At 46.8% G+C, this 21,863-nt stretch overlaps 1 protein-coding gene across 2 annotated transcripts in view; it reads left to right on the plus strand.

Moving 5' to 3' along the window:
* Positions 1-21,863, plus strand: part of Pcsk6 (proprotein convertase subtilisin/kexin type 6) — a 179,314-nt gene that overhangs the window by 27,848 nt on the left and 129,603 nt on the right. For both annotated transcript variants that reach the window (XM_036191078.1, XM_036191087.1), the window contains exon 2: positions 17,748-17,852. In XM_036191078.1, coding sequence (XP_036046971.1) covers positions 17,748-17,852 — 105 coding nt within the window. The remainder of the gene's footprint in view (positions 1-17,747; positions 17,853-21,863) is intronic.

A 21,863-nucleotide genomic window follows, 5' to 3' on the forward strand; every position in this document is an offset into this window, starting at 1 on the left:
TGGAAATTAGTTCTTGGATGCTGAAGAGATTTATTTTAGGTTCCGGAACCTCCTCAGTCTCTGGAGAAGAATGTCCTTCACTGTTGTGGGTAGAAATACACTTGCGGGAGCATGCCTCTGGGCAACACTGCTCAAGCCTTCTCCACTTCAGTGTCCTGTGTCTCTGTTACCTGGCTTGTGACGGAGTCTTGTGGCCTCTGATGTCAGTGTATTAGTCTAGGTTCTCCAGAGTCATAGAACTTATGGAATGAATCTGCCTATCTATCTGTCTATCTATCTATCTATCTATCTATCTATCTATCTATCTATCTATCTAGGGGAATTCACTGGAATGACTTACAGGCTGCAGTCCAACAATGGTTATCAGTGAATGGAAAGTCCAAGAATCTAGTAGTTGCTCAGTTCCACAAAGCTGGGTGTCCCAGCTAGTCTTCTGTAGATTCTGGAATCCCGAAGAAGCACGCTCCAATTCCAGTGAAGGAATGGATGTACTAACAGGGTGAGGGCAAGCAGGCAAAGAACGAACCAACCCTTCCTTCTCCCATTGCCTTTACATAGACTTCCAGCAGGTGTGGCCCAGATTAAAGGTGTGCCTTCCAGCCTCAAGATCTGGATTAAAGATGCATGTCTTCCTGCCTCAAGATCCAGATCATAAGTGTGTCTTCCATATCTGGATTGTAGTCCATTCCAGATATAGGCAAGTTGACAACCAAGACTAGTAGTCACAGAAGAGACCTGGTGGGTGAGTAGGGTTTAGGTTGATGGAGGCTGAGAGTGCCTGAGCAGAGAGGGTAACATGAATACTGTTGAGGGAAAGCCAGGGCATGCTTTAACCTCTGCAGAGGGCACCAGAGAGAAGAGGGGGATTGGGCCAGGCCAGAGGCCCAGGGGAAGGACCCCATCTCATAGTCAGGAGAGTGTTGTCTCCTGGGGCTTGAGGAAGCACCTGCAGGGAGAATGCCCAGAGCTTGTATTTGGGTGGACCTGGGTTGCAGGGCAGGGTCATCCTGGCCAATTTATGGTGACCTCGGTAATGCACAGGTGACAGTGTGATTGGCCACGTGGTAAGGATATCCTCAGCTTTAGGACGACCATGAGAGTAGAACTAGGAAGGAGGAAGTCAGGTCATTTGGGTTCTAAGAGAACATGATTGACATGACTGCCTAAAGGGTTGGAGAATGAGGCCATGATGGAACCAGGAACGATGAAGGTCACGATGAGTTTTGGTGAGGGAGGGACATTGGTGTGGAGCCTGTCCGGGGCTGTGTTCATGGCTGCTGGGATAAAGGGGTTGTGGAAAGAACCAGGGAATCAGAATAGTCATTTACCTGGCCATCAGTGCCCTGCACCAGTGGCAGAAAGGTGACAGAGGAGGAAAGTGAGCCCTGAGTGGTGGTTGGTGACACGGGGAGGGAGGAGTCGTGATGATGGGCCAGGAGGACTTGGGAAGTGGAGCCTCGGGGTGAGCCGTGACAACTGTGTTGGCCTGTTTGCCCCCTTCCCTGGAGACATGACCTTGGCTATAGACATGATTGCATAACCCAGAGCATTTCTGAGAGAGCAATGGGGAGCCAGAGTAGGTTCAGCCAGGGCAACAGGGCTGAGAAAACAGGATGCACACTACTTATTGGGAGGGTTATCAAGCAGCTGAGCGGGCACAAGGGAATAATAAGGGGTAGATGAGTATTTTACTTGTTTGAGGACTTTTTCCCCCCCCTTTAATAATGATTCCCATGGGCTCTGTAGGAGGAGGAGGAGGAGCCATGGGGCTCAGGAAAGAGAAGTAGTCTGAAGAGGTCTGAGGAGGCAGGAACAGTTGGCAGTGATGTTAGGGACACATTGCAGGTGCTGGGTGGGAGGAGAAGCTGACTTGACATCACATCGAAGGACATCCAGAACGGTTGGCTGGCCACAGCAGGAAGTGTAAGAGGCTGACCAATGTGGAGGGTCCCATCACTGACTTCCTGGCCCCTCCAGCCTGTGATTTCCAGATGCGTTAGGGCTGGGATAGCCTGTCAGACCAACTGTGTCTCCATTCCCTCATTTGATCCTGGTCTCTGCGAAGGCCTCTCTGTCACTCTGCATAAATCTCCAGGCACATTCAGCGCTGGTGGGGAAGACAAGCAGGCTGTGCCCAGGGTTCAAATGCAATGGGGGTGGGGGCGGGGCAGTTTGTTTTCTCTCATGTGGGGCGGATCGGAGGACTTATGTAGGGGCTGACAGAGATAGACCAAAGCTGCTAAATTTAGCCTGCCTTCTGGAGCGAGGTTATAGTGTAGTGTAACAAGTAATTAGACCTGCTCTGAGAAGCCAGTGATGTTTCTCAGAGTCTGTGTCTGTCATCGGCAATAGAGGAAAAACATAATGGAATGCATCTTTGAAAAGAGCCTGTCTGCCCCCACTCTGCAGAGAGCTCCGAAGGCTTCAGCGTTGTCAGGTGTGTTCTGGGATGCTGCAGTCCCTCTAAGGAGAGCCCAAAGGGGATGCACTCTGTGGAAGGCAGGCCATGGACAGTCCTTGGAAGTCGATGTCTGTGGATAGACAAACAGACCCAGTCAGGACCTTGCTTGAGTCTGTACTGAGGGCCTGGCTGGGAAGCCAGGCCAGACGGTGGGCCAGAGACTGTAAAACCTGGGCTGCACTGCCTGCCTGGTTTCTTTAGGGCATTTGGGCTTGCACCTCAGGTCAAAGCTATGTAGAAAATCCCTTAAAGGTGCCAACTGCCCGCCGCAGCATCTCAGGCCCACACAAGGGGTAAAGTGACTGCACACCACTGGAGCTGGGGTTGATAGCAGCCACCTCAGTCATCACAACCTGTTTCCATCCTGGGATAACTGGATGGATGTGTCTGTCACTCTGAGGGAAGGCAGCTGGCAGCCACATCAGTTCCTCCCTGTGTGATCCATGCCTGATCACATGAAGGGTAACTGTGGGGTCCTTGGAAAGCAAGACATGTAAGACTGCCACAGTATGAGTCACTGAAAGCCTTGCCAGGGCCAGTCACATCTCTGGAGAAGACATGTCACCAGCATAGGGTGATGAGGGTATCAGAGACGCCAGCTGTCAGCTATAGCAGGCAGCGCCCATCCATCAGACAGGATTTCACAGACCCAGCTGAGCAGCTCCCAAGCTCAAAGTGAATTTGTCTTTGCAGACTTGTGAACATAAGAGATGACATGCGGCATGAATTTGTTTTGCAGAATCTGAACTCTGGGACTTAAAAAAAATGTTTCAGCCTGGAAGCAGCCATATATTGCAAAATCAGATGAGCATGTAAGAGTAAATGGATGAGAAATGTTAGCTTCAGGGAGCTGGAAAATACAGTGGCTTGCTAGATGTGGGGACTGTCACATGCCTGGCAGGTAGGAGTCTAGAGCACTTGTGTATGGCTCTCTACCCTAGTACCTTCCTCCCATCCTGCTGCTATTGGTGAAATTATTAAGGCCACTCCACATAGTTAAAAGGGAGGTTTATTTAGTGGCGTAACTTACAAATGAAGGGATAGTTAGGTTGCAGGGTCTGGGAAAGGTGTGTCGCAGTTGGCGGTGTTCTCTGGAGAACTCTGCTCAGTCTACCTCCAGCGTCCAGGGTCCTGGAACCAAAAGAGCCCCGGCATCGGCATCATCGGGAACTCAAGTCTTCAATGTCCTCTCTCAGTCCCGCCTTGTAGGCGTGACCATTGCTGAAGCCTCAATGGGGTTGGAACTTCCAGGTCAAAGCTGGAATGGCTACCCACTACATGCTGCCCCTTTGGATGGAGGCCTAGCCAGCAAGGTGTTATTTTGTTCATCTTGACCTTTTGGGACTCTTTCAAAGTGGGGTTATTTTCCCCTTGGAATCATCAATAAAGTAGAGTTCTTCTCTCCTTGGTATCTGTAAAAGATTGACTTGAAGGTCCCCGTGGATACTCAGGTCTGTGGATGCTCAGTTTCCTTATATAAAATAGTGCAGTATGTATGGAGGGCCTGCACGCATCCTCCTGTGTACTTTAAATCACCTCTAGGTGACTGACCATTCTTAATACAATGGAAGTGTGGTATAAATTGTTGTTGTATTGTTTAGGGAATAATGTCCCAGGGAAAAGTCTCTATGAGGTCTGGACTTTGCCAGTACAGATGTACAGCTAGCCTCGTAGGCCTAATGTGTAATTGGCTCATGTCAGTAATAACAACCTTTTTTTTTTCCCCCTGAATGTTTTCAGAAAGGCTAGTTGAATCCAGAGATGCGGAACTCATGGATCCAAAGGGCTCACTGTATACTTGAAACAGACAAGGAACTTGAGGGCAAGTGGACTTGGTCATCTAACCTTACCACCAGTTTCATTTGGTCTATTTGTCCTCCCAAGGCGAGGTCCACGCTTGCTCCTTTCTTTCAGAAATGATATACAAGAAGGTACCAGTCCCTTCTACAGCACTGCCTGCGTGGCATGCCACCATTTTCCTCCCTGCAGTCGTGGGTAGGGGAATACTAGTGTTCTCCTTACGTGGAAAGGGAAGTGAAGGAGCTGTACCCAAAGTCCCTTTTCAATTAAACAGAGCTAGCATGATCAGCTCGGGCTCTGAAGCCAAGACCTCGCTCAGCTGCTGAGTTGGGTCCCACTGGAGTTGCTCCATAGTCTGTGCAAGGTGATAACTGGAGGTGAACTCCTTGTCTCCTTTGTTCCGCCCTCCCTGTCTTTCATTGGAAGACAGTAGCCTAGCTCTTCTAAGCCTCTAAGAATGCAGGTTCCTGTTTGTATCTTGGGATACATCTGGGTAGGTGGCAGCGTTTTATGATGCCCTTTGAGACTCAGGTGGACAGGACAGACTCTTTTGTGTATCCTCCATCTTGCTCTATTCATCCTTATTACCCACTCCTCTGAAGCAGGCCCAGGCTGCCATGGGTCCTGCTGGGTCTCCCGTATGGAGGAAGACCCATGCCCTGCTCAAGTGGCTGTTCATATCCATGTTGAGGGAGTCCATGAGGGGATGGATGGGTGCCCGTGGAGACCTGTAGTGACTGGATGAGACAAAAGCATCAGTTGGAGGAAGAAGAGGGAAGAAGGGGCAGAGGTCCCCAGCAGTGCTGTCAGTAAACACACAAAGAGATGCAGAGGGCTGAATGGGTGGTCCTCGGGTCCCTGGTGTACGAGACATTACCTGTGCTTCGTCTCAGGGAGTCATGGGTGGAGAGGGCACAGTGGGTGGACTGCTTCCTCCTGGTTTCCTTTGAAGCAACTAGTTTAATTGGTCAGTGCTTTGGAGGCTTTACTTCGAAAATGAAAGTTCTGCATAAGTTATTTATTAGCAAATATTCCAGACACCATAGGTGTTGAGTAAGCCAATGCCTCTCCTCCTTTGAGAGAGGAGAAACTGAGGCTGGCAGAAGATCAGAGGACCCCAGTTCCAGGGGACTCAATGCTCTCTTCTAATTCTGAATCAGATGGTCTAGACACTCCCATGACACAGAGGAACTTCACTGCATTAGCAGTCAGGGCTGTTCATCACTATGAGCAAATCTGGTCTTCTTCCAGGCTTTTTCTCTGTGGTAAAATTTTCAGCTAGGACTGTCCGAGGATAAGGCCATTACTCTGCTTCTTCTACACTCAGGGAAACAAAACTCAGGGGCCTTTTAGAGGCAGGAGAGTCTGAACCAGTGTCCAAATACTAGCTGCATGGATCAGAGGCTGCTGACACCCCGCAGGCATGTTTGGGGCAGGCTCTACAGTAGATAAGGTACTAATGGTCAAAACTTGGGATATAACTCATGTACAATCTGAATGTTGGCTTCTTGGGGAGGGTTCAGGAACCCTGCCTCTCACCATAGGGTCTCTGCATGGGCCCTCCAGGTTTTGGGTTGCCTCTGCCTCTCCCAACTGTAGAGACCAAATGTAGTTAGACCAATATAGTTAGTTAGCAGGCAACAGAGACACAGGGTATGACCCCCTCCTTAATATCAAGTCGGCTACAGGTAGACATCCTGTGGAGGGGTCATGAGCCCTGACAGAGAGTGAGGTGCACAGACCTGGGGATGTTATGGGCAAGTCCAGACCTCCGGCATCTTCCCTACCCTAAAGGTCACCTTCTTTGGAATAAGTCTCCTTTCTTGTTATTTTTTTCTACAACGTTCCAGGGCCCCTCAGGTTCTACTTGGGTTAGAGGAGGGAACAGTAACAAAATTCAGATGACCCATCTATCATTGACAACACAGCTATAACAAGAGACCGCAGGGGGGTATTACAGGAGTTGGAAGCATTTCAGTGTTTGTCTTCTAAACCATTATTATTATTTTGTTTTGTTTTGTTTGGGACCAGGTGTTATGGAACCCAGGCTGGCTCTGAACTCTCCGTGTGGCCACGGGTGGCCCTGAACTCTTCATCCTCCTGTCTTCTCTGGTATTGAGGTTGCAATATCAATGTGTCTGGCTGGACCACAATTTCATCAAGTGTTTGTCTTAGGGTTTCTGTTGCTGTGAAGAGACATCATGACCATGACAACTCTTATAAAGGAAAACATTTAATTAAGGGCTGGTTTATGACTCAGAGGTTTGGTCCATTATCAGCATGGTGAGAAGCATGGCATTGTGCAGGTGGGTGGTGCTGGAGAGGTAGCTGAGAGTTCTGCATTTGGTTTAATAGGCAGCAGGAAGAGAGAGACACTGGGCTTGGCTTTGAGCTTCTGAAACCCCCAGTGGCATACTTCCTCCAAACAAGGCCACACCTACCCCAACAAGGCTACATCTCCTAATAGTGCCCCTCTCTGTGAGCCTATGGGGGCCATTTTCATTCAGACCACCACAGTGTTCATTGAGGAAGGATCCCTGCAGGTCTGCCCCCACCTGTGAGTCTCACTTTCCATGGTGCCCAACAGGGGTCCTGGGGGACTTGAATGCCCTCCACTTGTGAAAGACTTCTTTCCCAGCTTGATGTGCTTGGGGAGTGATGGCGCCCTTAAGAGGTGGATCTAGACATGGGCACATACGAGGGGGGGGGGCGCGAGGCTGTGGAAGACCAGTCCCTTCCTCTCTGTTTGTGCTTTCTGGCCATAGGTGAGTGGCTTTGCTCTGCCACGTGTATCCACATGATGCTCTGGCTCACCACAGACAGCCAGGACCACTTAATTGTGACCTCCAGAATGGTCAAGCAGAACAAACATTTTCTCTTCACAAATGAATTGCCTGGGGTATTTTATTACAGTGACAGGAAGCCAACTTACACTATAGAGAAGGATTCTATTCAGAGTCAGGGTTACATTTGGTGAGCAGGTCTCATTAGCAGGGTGGGCAGTAGGGCAGGCTGAGATCGGCCTGTGGCTGAAGGGCACAGTTTAAGGCGGTACCAAAAGACTCCATCATCAAGATAAGCAACAATTACTGCAGCGTTTAAACAACTAATGCATGAAAATCCATGAACAAAATATCAAAACTTGCAACCCAGTGCAGTCTTGCTGAGTTTTCCTTTGCCTCAGGTCCCAGTGTGACCTCCAGGGAGACCATGGCATTGTTGTTGAATCTCTGCTGAATCTCTTCCATTCTACGGCATTCGTTAGTATTTTCTTAACTTTCGTGGAGGCCATGGCATTGCTGTTGAATCTCATCCATTCTACGGCATTTGTTAGTGTTTTCTTGACTTTCATGGAGGCCATGGCATTGCTGTTGAATCTCTGTTGAATCTCTTCCATTCTACGGCATTTGTTAGTGTTTTCTTGACTTTTGTGACCTAAACCTTTTTTGCATATTAGTCCAGTTGTTTGGGGGAACAGCTTTCCAGTGGGTTTGTCACAAGTGACACTGGTTGCCATGGTGCCTGACCACATCTTAGCCTGTTTTCTGTTGCTGATAACAATGGCACAAGAGTGGGTAAGTTATAAAGAAAAAGCTATTTATTTTGGCTCATTATTTGGCTCATGGTTCCAAAGTCAAGGTCCCATACTGGTGATTGTTTTCTTGCTGCCAGGGTCCCAAGCTGAGTCAGGGTATTATAACATGGCAGGAAACAGGGAAGCTATGTTCGTATGTTAAGTACCTCTCCTTGTTCTTATAAAGCTACCAAGATACAAGTCACAGGGCCTCCCACTTCAGCTTATGTAACTAAAGTCATCCCCCAAAAGATCTCATCTCTAAGCATCAGGTTTAGGCTTCCACTGTTCAGGTTTCTCACAGTCCCCTGACTCACATTTCACTTCTCTAGGTCAGGTGACTCGGGTTTGTTTTTTTGTTTTGTTTTGTTTTTTGTTTTTTTAAATCAGAATTTAGACTGTAAAATTTCTCCTTTTGCCTTTATAATTGTAAGTATTTTGAATAGTACTACTTTTAAACCATATGAAACAAAACAGATATTCCTTTGAAATCTTCATTTACTTGTGTTCATAGGGACTCATGGTTTCCTGTTTTACTCAAAGATCATAGCTCGTTAGAATGTCTGTTAGTCTTGTACCTAGCTTGGTCCCTCCAGTCCCACCTCTGTCTCCTTCTGAAGTGTCTCTGGAGTCCTTTGGGCCTTTGCTTGCTTTCTGCCAACATATGCTACTGCACATTCGTCCGCTGTCCCTGTCCCAGGGCCAGAACGAGCCACTGCTGCAGAGTCCTGTTGTTAGTAGGCAGATGGTATATATGAGCACAGAGCGCTACACTCCTGGTGGGCTTATTGCTTTGGAGTATTGTTGCTCTCAGGCTGGGGACACAAGTTGGGACTCTGCTTCTATATCTACACGTATACCTCATTAAACCTGTGCCAAAAGGAGGAAGTCTTATTTTGTCTTCCAGTTTTGGAGGTTTCAGCCCATAGTCCATTGGTTTTGGACCTGCAGGCAAGCGAGAGTGCACACCAGAGCAAAACCACCTGCCTCATGACAGCCAAGAAATGAGAGAGAGGCACCGGGTCCTACTGTGCCCTTCAATGGCTTGCTCATAGTGATTTAATTTCCCTCCCATGAGGCTCTACCTCTTGTAATGATTCTGTCGCTTCCCAAAGGCTGATGAGCAAGCTTTCTTTCGGCACATGGGCTTTGGGATGACATTTATCCAAACCACAGCACATACACACACACACACACACACACACACACACACACACACACACACGTACATATTGCGTGTGTTTACTTCTCTGTCTGTGTTGAAAAGTGAATTTACAACGATGTCTGATTCCAGTCTTTCACCATAGAACTCTTCTCAGAGTTCTGCCTTGTATGGATGACCTTCTCCAGTGGTGGGAAATCTGGCTTCTGTTGTTCCTGATGTGTTGATACATGAGAGCCCCTATGGCTAACCCATCTGGCGTGTTCATTGATTTCCATCTCCAAACTGCTCATATTCCGATGCCCATGGTGGGCCCCTCTGCTCTCCATCACCAAGGGGGATGCCTTCCTCACCTGCTGAGCTCCAAAGTGGTGCCTTGGCCTGATCTACTCCAGGCCTTCTCCTTGTCCCTTCCCTACACAAACTGTGCTCCTCTGCTTATGACAATCTTAAAATAGAAGACTTCAGGAGGAAGAGTTGCATGCATTACTTTTTAAATCAAGTCAAAACAAAACAGAAGTGAATACTCGGGACATTGGGGTTAGGAATGAAGAATAATAACGGACTTCATGAAACCACTAAGAATTCTTTAACTAGTAAGCTCTTTTCAATAGAGATCTTCAGAATACTGTTTGCAGAACGTTTGTAGCCATAAGCAGTGCGAGCCCAGTGGGTAAGTTAAGCTTCTTCATCAGAAACTGGGTTGTTTGCTTCAGCAACTCAAGGGAAGAAACAAATGAAGTCTACAAAATCAAAATTAATGTTATTTTTCAGGCACTTGCAGGAGGTTGACCAGCCTAATTGCGCTATTTGGGTGTGTATGTGTTGGAGAACGTAATTTTAAAGAACTGGGAAATTGTGCAGTATCTTAACTCGGGTGGGATTGTAATTATTGTAATAACAGAATGTGGCTGTGTGTATATGTGACTGAAATGGGAAGCAGTTTGTAAAAAAGTGCTTAAAAAAAAAACAACAAAATATCCATTCTGTCCCTCTGGACTTCCTTAATTATAAATACCAGGTAGCCCAGCACAGGCTAAATATAGGCCTGGTGGCCATCTCTATTTATAACATTTTGGGGAGGAAGTCACCAGAGCAATTCAGAATTAATTTGGTGTGTAGGTTTTTATGGGCTCTAATTAGTTATGTTTTTCTTAAGCAGGCCAACTGGGATCAATAGCGTTATATAACTGAGCCCAGGGGACCATGACTTAGACGTGGACTCTTCCAGAAAGCCAAGGCCTTTGGAAGATGTCAGCCCAAAGAAAGACTGGCAGCTCCAGAAGCCAGCATGCTGCAGCTGCAAAAGAAATGGAGCTGGAGACATCTGTGTCCAGCCAAGGGCAGGCTCCAGGACTGATAAAGGGAAGTTTTTGCAGTTAGAAACTGCAAATCTACTACCCATTCATTTGGAGACCTTGAAGGATGACATTCCCATGGCTGCTTATCAGCTGTTCCCTTGAGGCAAGATTTAGCTGCTCTAGCCTGGGGAGGTGGGATGATGTTTTCCTGGACTGTCCAAAATATGCACTTGGGCAACTCCCCACAGAGCCAGATTTCTGGCCTCGGGGCTGGTGGACTTTTGGAAGACTGTGGATGTCATCTGGGGTGGCCCTGCTGCACATCAGACATGGATGTTTAGATCGGAGCTCCTCCTCCATTCCTTTAAGTAATACTGTCTTGAAGAGCACAGGGTGAGCTCCAGCATGCAGCCCTCCGGGCTCCCCCAAGAGTAAGTGCTCGTGCTTAAAATAAAAACTCAGAGACTCTGCTCTGACACTGCTCTCACGCTCCCCTCCTGTAGCGCTGCAAGTTCTCCATGCTCCTCACATCTGTGGGTGTGCTCCCCATGAATGAACCCCCGGCACCTGAGTGGAGGAGCTGTGCCTTCTAGGTAGCACAGAGGCTGTGTCTGCCTAAACGCCCGCCATGAATGCGTCTCCTGACTCCACAGCACAATGCTTTTCAGCCTCACAGCTGTCATGGGAGGATACAGAGGAGACCCTAGTGCCCAAGAGGGAAGGGGATGGGGACAGTTAGTCCTGTCTCTGGACTCAAACTTTCCCTGAGATACTTTATATCGGTGGAATGAGAAAAACACCTCACTTGCATCTACCTGGTGTCATCTGGAGCTGGAATTCTGAAGTTTGCTTGGTTTTACTATGTTTTTTGAGCTTCTGGGCGCCGTAGACCCTGACAGGTGTGGTTGAGATTTCAGCAAAGGGGGAAAACGGTGAAAGTCGTGATGGCTACAGGTGGGCCAACTGAGTCTGAGACATCTGGGAAGACTTCCTGGAGGCTGTGATGACTTTCGGACAAGATTAACACTAGCAGGAGGCAGTGGAGTCAGAGGACCAGCATGAGCTCACACAGCGGTGTGAAGCAATAAGAGAGGAGAAGGGCTCTCACACTCGGCAGCATCTCTGCAGGACAGAGAGGCCAAGCCTGTGTCAAGACAGGTGGCCTGGCTTGGTGGTGAAGATCCAACTGTGTCCTGTCTCATGCTGTCCTCTGTGACAGGGAGGAACTGGAATATGGCGATGTTGAAGAGATGAATGGGCCAGTATAGCCCCCTGAGGCCTGCCCCTGTGAGAAGGTTGAGTGGCACCTTCCACCATGATGTGGAGCTCCTCAGAAGATGGGCAGGCTTGGGGGTGGGCAAGATGGCAGTGATGGCTGCTGTAATTGTGGTGGGGGTTGTCTGCTGACCCCTGTGCTGTTCCAAGCCTGAGGACAGAGATGCCAAGAGTATGGCCCAGTTTCCCAACACCTCGGTCATGACAGTGCAGGGTACTCAAGATCCAGCTGGATGGAGCGGGGGAGGCTCCAGAGCAGCCAATGTCCCCAAGTTGAGCCCCAGGGTAGGGGTGGGGGTGGGAGATGGGGATCAACCAGCTTGCAGGGAGAAGGAGCAGCCTCCTGGGAAGAGCTCAGTCTTTCTGTTGCTCTAGAACCTATAAGCCCCATCACCACTCAGACCTCCAGGATCAGAACCTCCATGTGGATTCAGGCCCAACTCAGCAGATTTGTTGGAGCTATTTGCCTGGTTCTGAAGTATACCGCAGTGGGGAACTGTGAACCCAGGGCTTCTGAATTAGGGCAGCCAGCATTGGCTCCAGCAGCCCATTTGGATGTGATGGTTATGGACAAATCGAGGATTTGCCTGTCTTTGATCACAAGCCCTGTATAAACACACACACACACACACACACACACACACACACACACGTATCCATATACCTGAATGCTTGTGTATTTATATATATAAACTCCTATATATCCATATACATATGTAAAATACATCCAAATATATGTATGTATACATTTATACATAGCAACACACATATATCTGTATACATATACACATGTATATAAATGTATACATTTGAAGATATATGCATATGTATTTTAGTACTTGTGTATCTCACACACAGCGGAACAAAACAGGTCTTCATATAACACTGGAACATCATCCATCCATCTACACACACATATACACAGAGGCATAAGGAAAAAGGTACCATTGAGCTTACTGCATGACTCCCATAATTTCCCTTGGAAACAGAGAAGAGTAGGCAGTTGCTGAGATCTGTGGATATCCTCCTATGAGGACAGACATCAGGTTTGGGGGATCTCCATGGCAGCTATTGGCCTTTCATTATTCCAAAAGATAGGGGTTTGATGACTAAGAATGCTAGCTGTATTATTAACAAGACATGTGGATTGAAGAAATGATTTCACTGTTCCATACCTCAGTTCCTCTATCTGCAAGACCAGGTTACACTTAACAGCTAGCTCCCTGGGTTGTGAATCCATCTGAACTGGGATGGGCATGCTATCTGAGGCTTGCCTTCTGAGCTGGGCGCACTCAGTGCAAGTTGGGGACAGCTGGGGACAGCATGGGGCAGTTGCTCCTAACTCCATTCTCTCTGTGTACCTTCTTTGTCTGCACTAGGTGCCTATATTACCTGGTGTTTCTGAAATGTCTAATAGAGGCTTCTATTAGGGAGAATTAAACTACGTTTGACTCTGCTCTCTGTGAGTTCTTTGATCTCATTTCTTCCTGTGTTCTGGCTGAGAACATTTAGCAAGGCCTTTAATGATGTTTTAATGATATTACCAATTTTACCAACTAATGTATATAGTTACATATTGATGTTGAGTAGCGAGACGTGAGCATTTGATATTCAGCAAACTGTTTTATTGGATAGTGAGTACTCTCAGAGACTGATTCTGATGAAGACATTGTGAAAATACCGTGGGCAAGAAAGGAAAAAAGAACATATTGAAGTTTTATGTTAGGATTTAAGAAACAGCGCCTTACACCACAGCAGGCAGCTCTGCTGATGAAGAGCAGACGGGGGCCTGGGAAGGGTAGACTGGGATAAGACAGGAAGGCCACAGGGCTGACAGGGCCAGCTCCTCCTGTTCCCACAGACGGGAGGGGAGAGGAGCTGCCCCTTGCTTGTTCAGGGAAGTATTTGTGGCATCCAATGTACCTCTGTAACAACAGGCTGTTTGGAGACAGGCTTGAGAAGTAGTGTGCAGAGTTGTGGCCTCTAGGAGCAGAGCCAGTGTCTGGCATAGACTATCCCAGGCCATGGCCCAGAGACAGCAGCCCAGGATGGACAGCCAGCTAGCCAAGCCACTGTGTTAACATGAATGTGAGTGTCAAATAAGGATAAGAATGGTTCTGGGCTGGGCGTGGAGCTCCGTAGTACATGCTTAGCATGTAGGAGATTCTGTGTTTAGTCCCCAGCACCTATTTTCTTCCAGAAAAGACTTTATGCTGCCTCTTCTATCCACAGGAATCCCTCGGAGGACTCACATTTCATAGTTGCCTAAAGACAGTAAATAAAAAATTCGAAAGCACTTTATACTTTATAGCTTATATTGCTTTGTAATTGTAGATATATTTATATTCATCATGGTTTTTCTAGTTTGTTATTCAACGCTATGCCTCATTTTATTAATGTATTGTGAGTAGGTATGTATATATATATATATATGGGGGAAATCATAATATCTATGGGGTTTGGTGCAGTTGGTAGCTTCAAGCGTCCACCAAGGCTCTTAGGTGATTCCTATATTCTTACGAGTCTAGTTTCTGCTAGTTTGACCTTGAAGGCATACAAAGAGAATATAACAGTCATCTCAAGTCTTATTTGTGCATCCAAGTCATTTAGTGCCAGTTATCTTAGCTTATCTTTGGACAGGATGGAAGGTGTTGCTAATTCATAAATTTAGAGCCCCCCCCCCACACCGCCCCATGTAACACTGGGGCCTCAGTCTCCCCATACAATGGCCTTATCTTACAAATGGGATAACTGAGGTGGAGAGAGCCCGAGTCACAGGACAATGAGTCCCTCTGGCTAATCAGAGCACCATCAGATATCATCTGGTTGAACCAAGAGAGTGGACACATCCCTAAGAGAGACTCTGTCCAAGCCTGGGGCCTGCCACCCTGGTGTCCTGTCTTCTGTCCTCATGACGACAGCCTGAGGTCGGAAAGAGCCTCGGAAGTGTACCCTAAAGTCAGTGCTGCTGTGACAGGTCGGCTGAGACTCTAAGAGCTGAGGCAGCAAAGGAGAAGCAGCAGGAAGTGGCTACAGAAGCCAACAGGTGGGTGTGACCAGTCCAGCAAAGCTAGAAGCAGGACCTGGGAACATACCTAGAGGAAGCGAAAGCAGGGACCCGGGCCAATATTGGCACACCCTGTTCAGGGTGGTGACATTCTCAGTGGCCAAATGACGAAGTAACCTGTGTCCATCAACATGGGGATGGATATAGCCATACGATGCAATGTTCGTCGGCCTTAAAAGGAAGGAAATTCTGACACATAATACAACATGGATAACCTTAAGTCATGATGCTAATCAAAACGAGCCAGGCTTAAAAGGCCACATGCTGCATGGTTCCACTAAATTAGCAGCCCATGTTAGCAGCCAGCTTTGCAAGGGCGGGAGGATGCACTGGCTGATGTCTCTTCTCGTCTCTTCTGAAGTGGAGCTCAACCCTCCTGCCGAGTTGTACGTGTGTCCAAACAAGTGCAGTGTTGGCCACTGCTGAGCCCAGAGGCCATTTGCCTAGTTAGTATTAAGAGGACCATTTGTTAATTTCCTTCTTCCAAGAGAACAGCTCATCATTCCAGACCTTGTGGACCATTTCTAAGGATGGTCTCAGGCAGCCCGGAGACAAGGGGACCGGGTGGCCTTGGGGCTTTTATCAAGGGAAGGGATGGCTCCTTCTGGTTTAGCTCAGCCTCAAATGGTCTCCAGGATCACCCGTGGATGGCGGGTGGCTCCGTGTGGAATCATTCATTTGGCAGCACATTCCATCCACCTGTTCTCCATTTCCTTATTCGAGAACTGGCTTGAATGACCAACAGTAACCCCTCCCCCACCCAGGGATAGTAACTGTTCATAAGCAGACTTATTTACTAATTACTGTGTTCAGCGAGGCTCCGTGATGATTGCCTCTGGCAGCAGGTCTACCATGCTTTAGCAGCTTTGGATCGCTTGTTTCAAGAAGGGAGCAATGAGATTTACCTGCAGGAAGAGAAGAGTGCCTGTGTGCAAGATAGGGCAGAAACAGTGACGCCTGTGACGGCAGAAAAAGATGTCTCGAAGTAGAAAATGAACAGAGAATTAGAATTGCAGCTAACTGTGCATGAAGTGCTTACTACCTACCTGGAGCACTGCTGGCCCCCTCACAAATGTAGGCATCTTATTCAGATCGTGAAGCAATCGACCTGCAAAGTGGTACTTAGCGTCCCATGAGGAAAGGAAAGCCCAGAGAGGGTCAGGCCAGGTTTTCCAACAGAAAGAAGTCAGGCAGCCTGATTAATCTCAAATCCACAGCATCTCAGACCTTAAGAGAGCAATAGGGGGGCCTCGAAAAGGAGCCATAGAGCCAATCCCAGCACCCAGTAAGAGCTGTCCGCGGTTAGCACCACCCTAGGCTCTCAGCTGAGTAGGTGACACTTGACTGTCACCGGACTTGATGCTCTTGGTGTGTGAGAACAGAACATGCCAGAACAAACTTGAGTAGAGGGGCTTTATTGTTAAGAACAAAGGGCTGTCTCCTAAATGTGAGAACAGGAAGCAGCCCGGCTGCCAGGCTGGCTGGCAAAGAACCCAGCAGAGCCTCCTTTGTATACTCACTCCGTCTTCCTGTGCAGAGTGCTGGAATGGCCCCTCATAGTGTCTGCATCCCTTGGTCTGTCCTAGGGACTGTCATCCCTATTGGGCATGGACAAGTTAGAGCACACAGAGCAGCTGGGAGGTTGGGGCAGCCAACAGTGTTGTCCTGGGTAAACTCAAGGGGAACCAATGACATCCCCATTTTACTCCTAAGGGACTGAGATAAACAGAGATTGAATATCCTTCCAAAGCCACAGGGCTAATGGTGGGAAGAGTTTGAATGGAACTTATCTGACTGAAAATCTCTATGTAAAACCATCACATCTAAACTGCTCTAGAGGAGAATTACAGTAGTATATACATACACATGATATGTACAAATGGATATCATGTACATATGGATATATACATATCATGTATATACATGTGTATGTATACATGATATGTACAAATGGATACTATAGTATATATTATATATACTTATAAATAATGTATATGCATATAGATAGATATACCTACTATACCTTTTCCTATACATACATATCTATGATAAAGTTTAGTTTGTAAATTAGGCACAGTAAGATATCAACAGCAATAATGAATAGAGAACCCTGATAATAATGTGTCTATAAGACACAAATTACTTATTACTGAAATTTTCCATGAAATGTTTGCAGATCACCATTGACTACAGAGCTCTGTAAGTCAGATCGTGGGTGGGTGCAGAGGTGCCTCCCTTAACTTTCAGTCCCTCCTTGAGTCGACAGCTCAGCTGACTGAGAAGGGCCACAGATGGGTCTGTGTAGGCTTAGTCCATCTGCATTTTCAAATGCTGCTTTAGAGGGTGCTGGCTAACCAGTGGTTTAATACAGCCAGGGACAGCTAGGCCAAGCAGGCCTCTGAAAGCTCCGTCCTCATGCTCGAGTCTGCTGACACTGGGCAAGTCGACATGGCAGGACGGCGTGGCATCGGCCTTTCTGAAGATGGGGGAATCAGGGCGCATGGTTCCTCTTGGTTCCACCTAGTCTCAAGCTGAAATCTGTCCTGAAAAACTGCCCATAATGGAAAATTGGGACACCCCAGGGGTCTGGATGTTCTCATCTGACCTCTTAAAATCCCAGAGCAGATGGACCTGTGTGTTTCCTTTGGCTTGCTCCATGCACTTGAGAGTGAGTGTCCATTCTTAGAGATTTTGGTTTACCCGTGGGGCGGAGAGGAAGGAGAGTGTTTACAATGGAGTATTTTGGAGTAGACCTGACTTGACACTAGCTTAGCTACCTCAGGGATACTTGACCCAAAATAAACAACTAATTCGTCTCTAAAATACTTGGCCACAATAGTATAAACTTAGACAATATTAACTAGTAAGATCTGATGGAGTGTGTGCTTCCTCAGAAACATTACCTAGGGTTGTTTATCTGAAAAAAACTTCCGGTTCATAAACACTGACTGTGTGCCAGAGACACAGGTGGGGAGCAGGGCGGGGAGGATGTTTCCACTGGAAGCCAAATGTACCTCAGGCACTGGGAGGCGTTTGTGGGAAGGAGAGCTTTTAAAGCTGTCTGTGAGGCAGTATTGGAGAAAGGTAACCTGCTTCTTGTTTTGCAGATCGGAAACCTGGACGATTACTACCATTTTTACCACAGCAAGACCTTCAAGCGATCCACCCTGAGCAGCAGAGGCCCTCATACCTTCCTCAGAATGGACCCACAGGTACATGCCCGGCAGGTTCCCTTCCTAAGGACTCCAGTGCCTGACACTGCCCTCTGGAAAGTAGACCATAATGTGATTCTATACTAAAAAATTAAGTTCAGTTTGAATAAAACATAGCAGAGATATAGAAACATGTCAGATCCACTAAATGCCTTTGATTTTTGTGTCTTTGTCAGAGAAAAATACTTGTTTTTAGTTAAAATGTTGAACTCTACCAATATTTTAAAAATCAATAAGGCTCAGGAGATCTCTCAGTGGTAGAGTCCTTGTCCAGCATGCATGAGACCCTAGGTTCCATCCCCAGTACTGCGAAAGTTAATTTAATTTTAAAAATAAAAATATGCAATCTTTACAAAAGATACAGATATGATTCTTACACATAGATCAAAACCCTTAAAGTAAGTATTTAATAATGAAATTAGTGGTCAGGCAGAGAGAAACTCTTTCCGGGTTATTCTAACACATATCTTAATGGTTGCCATGGGCTTAAATACCAGGGCAGGAAGTATGACTCTTTCCTTAAAAATTTATGTGATCCCTTTCAGATTTAAATAAATTTGTTTGAAAAGTTTTTGTGTAACCCATACTGACTGGGTCAGTAAACTGTGCTTCCTTTCTCCCTGTGTTTGAAATTAACGTTGGCAAATATCAGTCAACAGACATTTGGTAAGTTTAGGAATACACAACAGGCTGGTGAGCCTCTCGCAAGTTCGTTTATTCAGTAGGTACTTGTAAATACCTGCTGTGTGGCTTATTCTGCCTACAGCAAGGGCAGTGACGCTGGCAGCTGGGCTGACCAAAGATGAAGCAATAAATGTGATCTGGCACAGGGCAGCAAGAGCTGTGAGGGGAAAGGGCGTTCATGTGAGACACAGAACTGACCACAAAGAAGTGTGGCCATTGCATATCATAGTAGTCATCTCGTCTTGAAAAGCAACGGGCTAAACGCCAGCCTGAACCCACTGCCTGGTGTACAAAATTATTTCAGCAGTTCCCGGAGAACATTTACAGTACAGTTTCCATGGAAGAGAGCTTTTTGATGCTGCCACAAGCCACTCCACTGACTATCATGGCTTCCTTGTTGACAGAGCTGCGGGCTGGGGAGGACAGTTCATCCCTGGTCACAGGGATGAATTACTTGGTGCTGGGCATCACTCTGTGGGCATTCTGGGTTGAAGTACAGGGGAAGTAGCCTCCATTCATGTAAGTGGGCCGTGAGAGGCAGAAATCTCCTGAAAGTGCTTGTGAATCCGTCTTATAGGTTAGTGGATGGATGGATGGATGGATGGACAGGCTGATGAAGGGGTGGGCGAGTGGATGAATGGGTTTATGGGTGGGTGACAGGTGAGTAAGTGGATAGATAGATGTATTACTGATGGTGGGGTGGATGAATGGATGGATACGTGAATGATGGATGCATGGGTGAATGGGTAGGTGGACTAGTGGGTAGATGGATGAACAGATGGATAAACACCAGAATGGATGAATAAATAGGAAGGCACAGATAAAAGACATTCTGCTAATTCTGTTATTCCTTTAACAAGGAATTTAATGTTTATTAGCAGATTCTTATATGTCTGGGCATTGTAATGGACACCATCTCACCTAATTATGTAGGGTTACGATTATATCTGCTTATGCTCACAATACGGAACATGAAGAAATGTTTTCCAAAGGAGCAAGGACATTTCCTCCTCTTAGGAAGTGAAGTCACCCCATAGCTGCTCGCACTTCAGAATGAGAGCAAGCAGGAAAGAGTGGGCAAACCTAGTCCTCAGGGCCGTACAGAGAAGGGCAGCAGGGCACCCTGTTCCAGTGCACAGCCTGAACACGAAGCAGGGTAATGATGGGTTCTGTGATGTTGAAAGTGACCCATCGATGACCTGTCATCTTAGAGGAAAGTCTAAGCTAACAAGGGAGTCACCACCACATTACCCCACCACAGTTTCATTCCGAGCAAGCAGTTGATGTATCCTGTAAAGACAGCATGCTTTTTCTTCATCTGAAGTCTTTGGCGTCTTTAAATCCCTACCTCTTAGGGAGTTAAAATTTGGGGCAAAGTATTTATATAGAGAATGTTCTGACATGGGTGGTCTTTTCCAAGAGACTTGGCCCCCAACCCCCTTTCAAGGGGGCTTCCAGGAATTAAAAATAGAGTCAGTCTGGGAGACACAGAGAATACTTCGTCTCTTTCCTGTTTTAAACTTTTGTGGTATTTTGTTTGGGTTAGGGGTTGAACCAAGGGCCTCCCATATGCTAAGCAAGTGCTCTACCACTGAGCAACATTTTCAGCCCTGCTTTGCTTTTTTTTTTTTTTTTTTTTTTTTTTTTTTTTTTTTTATTTAGAAACAGAGTCTAGATAACTTGCTTTGGCAGAACCTCTCACCTTCCTGACTCAGCCTCTGGAGTAGCTGAGACTGCAGATGGGCGCCACCAGCCCTGGCAGTGGGAAGCCTTCCTAAGACCCCTCCCTGGGCGTTCTTTCTTTTCCAAATATATTAACTATATAATTGTGGAATGCAGAGCTGCTCAGGAGGCCCCATACAGGTGAGGCCACAGTGAGGCTGAGACAGAAGCCTTGCATGTGGGCCATGCAGGCAGGGTGGTGGGGACACATTCCTTAGGCCTACCTGTATGCAACAGCTGAGCTGTTCCGCTGATTTATTTTGGGTGTGTTGAGAGGACTGTGTTCAGTTTGGATCTGGGGGCAAAATGTTCCCGGAGATCAGTTGTATCATTTTATGTGAGATAGCTGCTCATTCTGTATCACAGGCCGACGCAGAACCCCCTGTATAAGCCATGGTGATGTAGGATTTATGGCAATCCTCCTGCCTCAGCTTCCCTAATGCTGGCATTACAATTGTGAGCCAGTTGTATCCTTGAAGGAAGCAGAAGGAAGGACAGACTTCCTAGGACAAGGCTCTGGCAGCTAACTTTTTCCAAATAAAAATCCCCTTTACCCAGTTTTGTAGCTCCTGGCAGGGTTGCCATCAAAGCATCCCACCAGTAAAACATAAAGAGGAAAAAGGTGAAAAGCCCGACCATCCCAGCCCTGCCTGCAACCTGCCAGTGATTGGCTGATGGTCCCCCTCAGTTCTAATTAAAGCTTCAACCCCAGGGAAAGCATATAGACCAATTAGGAATTCAGAACCACAAATGAAATACCTCTGTTTACATAGTCTAGTTTAAGGCAAGCCAAATGAATCAGCTGTCTGTCTGATGAATATTTACTTTACCTAGTTGTTTCCAATTAACTAGTTGATGAAATTAGCTGTTTCATATTATTCAATTATTTAGTCTTGTCTCTTATCTGAACCATTTCCTTACATTAGCAAAGCCTTTTTTATGGTACCTTTACATCTGGAAAGTTCTGTAATTAATACTATTGACAAAAGGAAAAGATGATATAATATTATTCAGAGACATTGGAATGTAGTTGCCCATGTGCTGGGATGACCAAACTGGAAATGAATGTTATAGGGCTTAGGATAAAGTCCAATTGAATACAGATGGCATTTTATTTTAATTACCTACAGTCTCTGTTCTATCAAAGTGCTCTGATGAATGATGGAATTTACAGTCTACCCCAGCATCACATAAAACTGACGAGGTGTACATTTGTTTACACAAAACACAATGGGGAGGCAGTGAAGTAGGGATGCTCGTCTTTTGGTTTTTGTTTTTCGAGACAGGGTTTCTCTGTGTAGCTTTGCACCTGTCCTGGAACTCACTTGGTAGCCCAGGCTGGCCTTGAACTCACAAAGATCTGCCTGGCTCTGCCTCCCGAGTGCTGGGATGAAAAGCGTATGCCACCACTGCCCGGCAAGGGGATGCTCATCTTTAGACATACACACACACACACAAAGATATATGTGCTGTCACACCTGGTACCCGTCTCATTCCACTGATCCTCTCCTGGCACATGCTGTCACTTTCCTTACATTCTTTTTAAATACACCTATTTATTTATTTTTATTTAATGTGTATGGGTGTTTTGCCTGCACATAGGTC

Source organism: Onychomys torridus, chromosome 1, assembly GCF_903995425.1.
Source record: "Onychomys torridus chromosome 1, mOncTor1.1, whole genome shotgun sequence".
In the NCBI taxonomy this organism is placed as follows: Eukaryota; Metazoa; Chordata; class Mammalia; order Rodentia; family Cricetidae; genus Onychomys; species Onychomys torridus.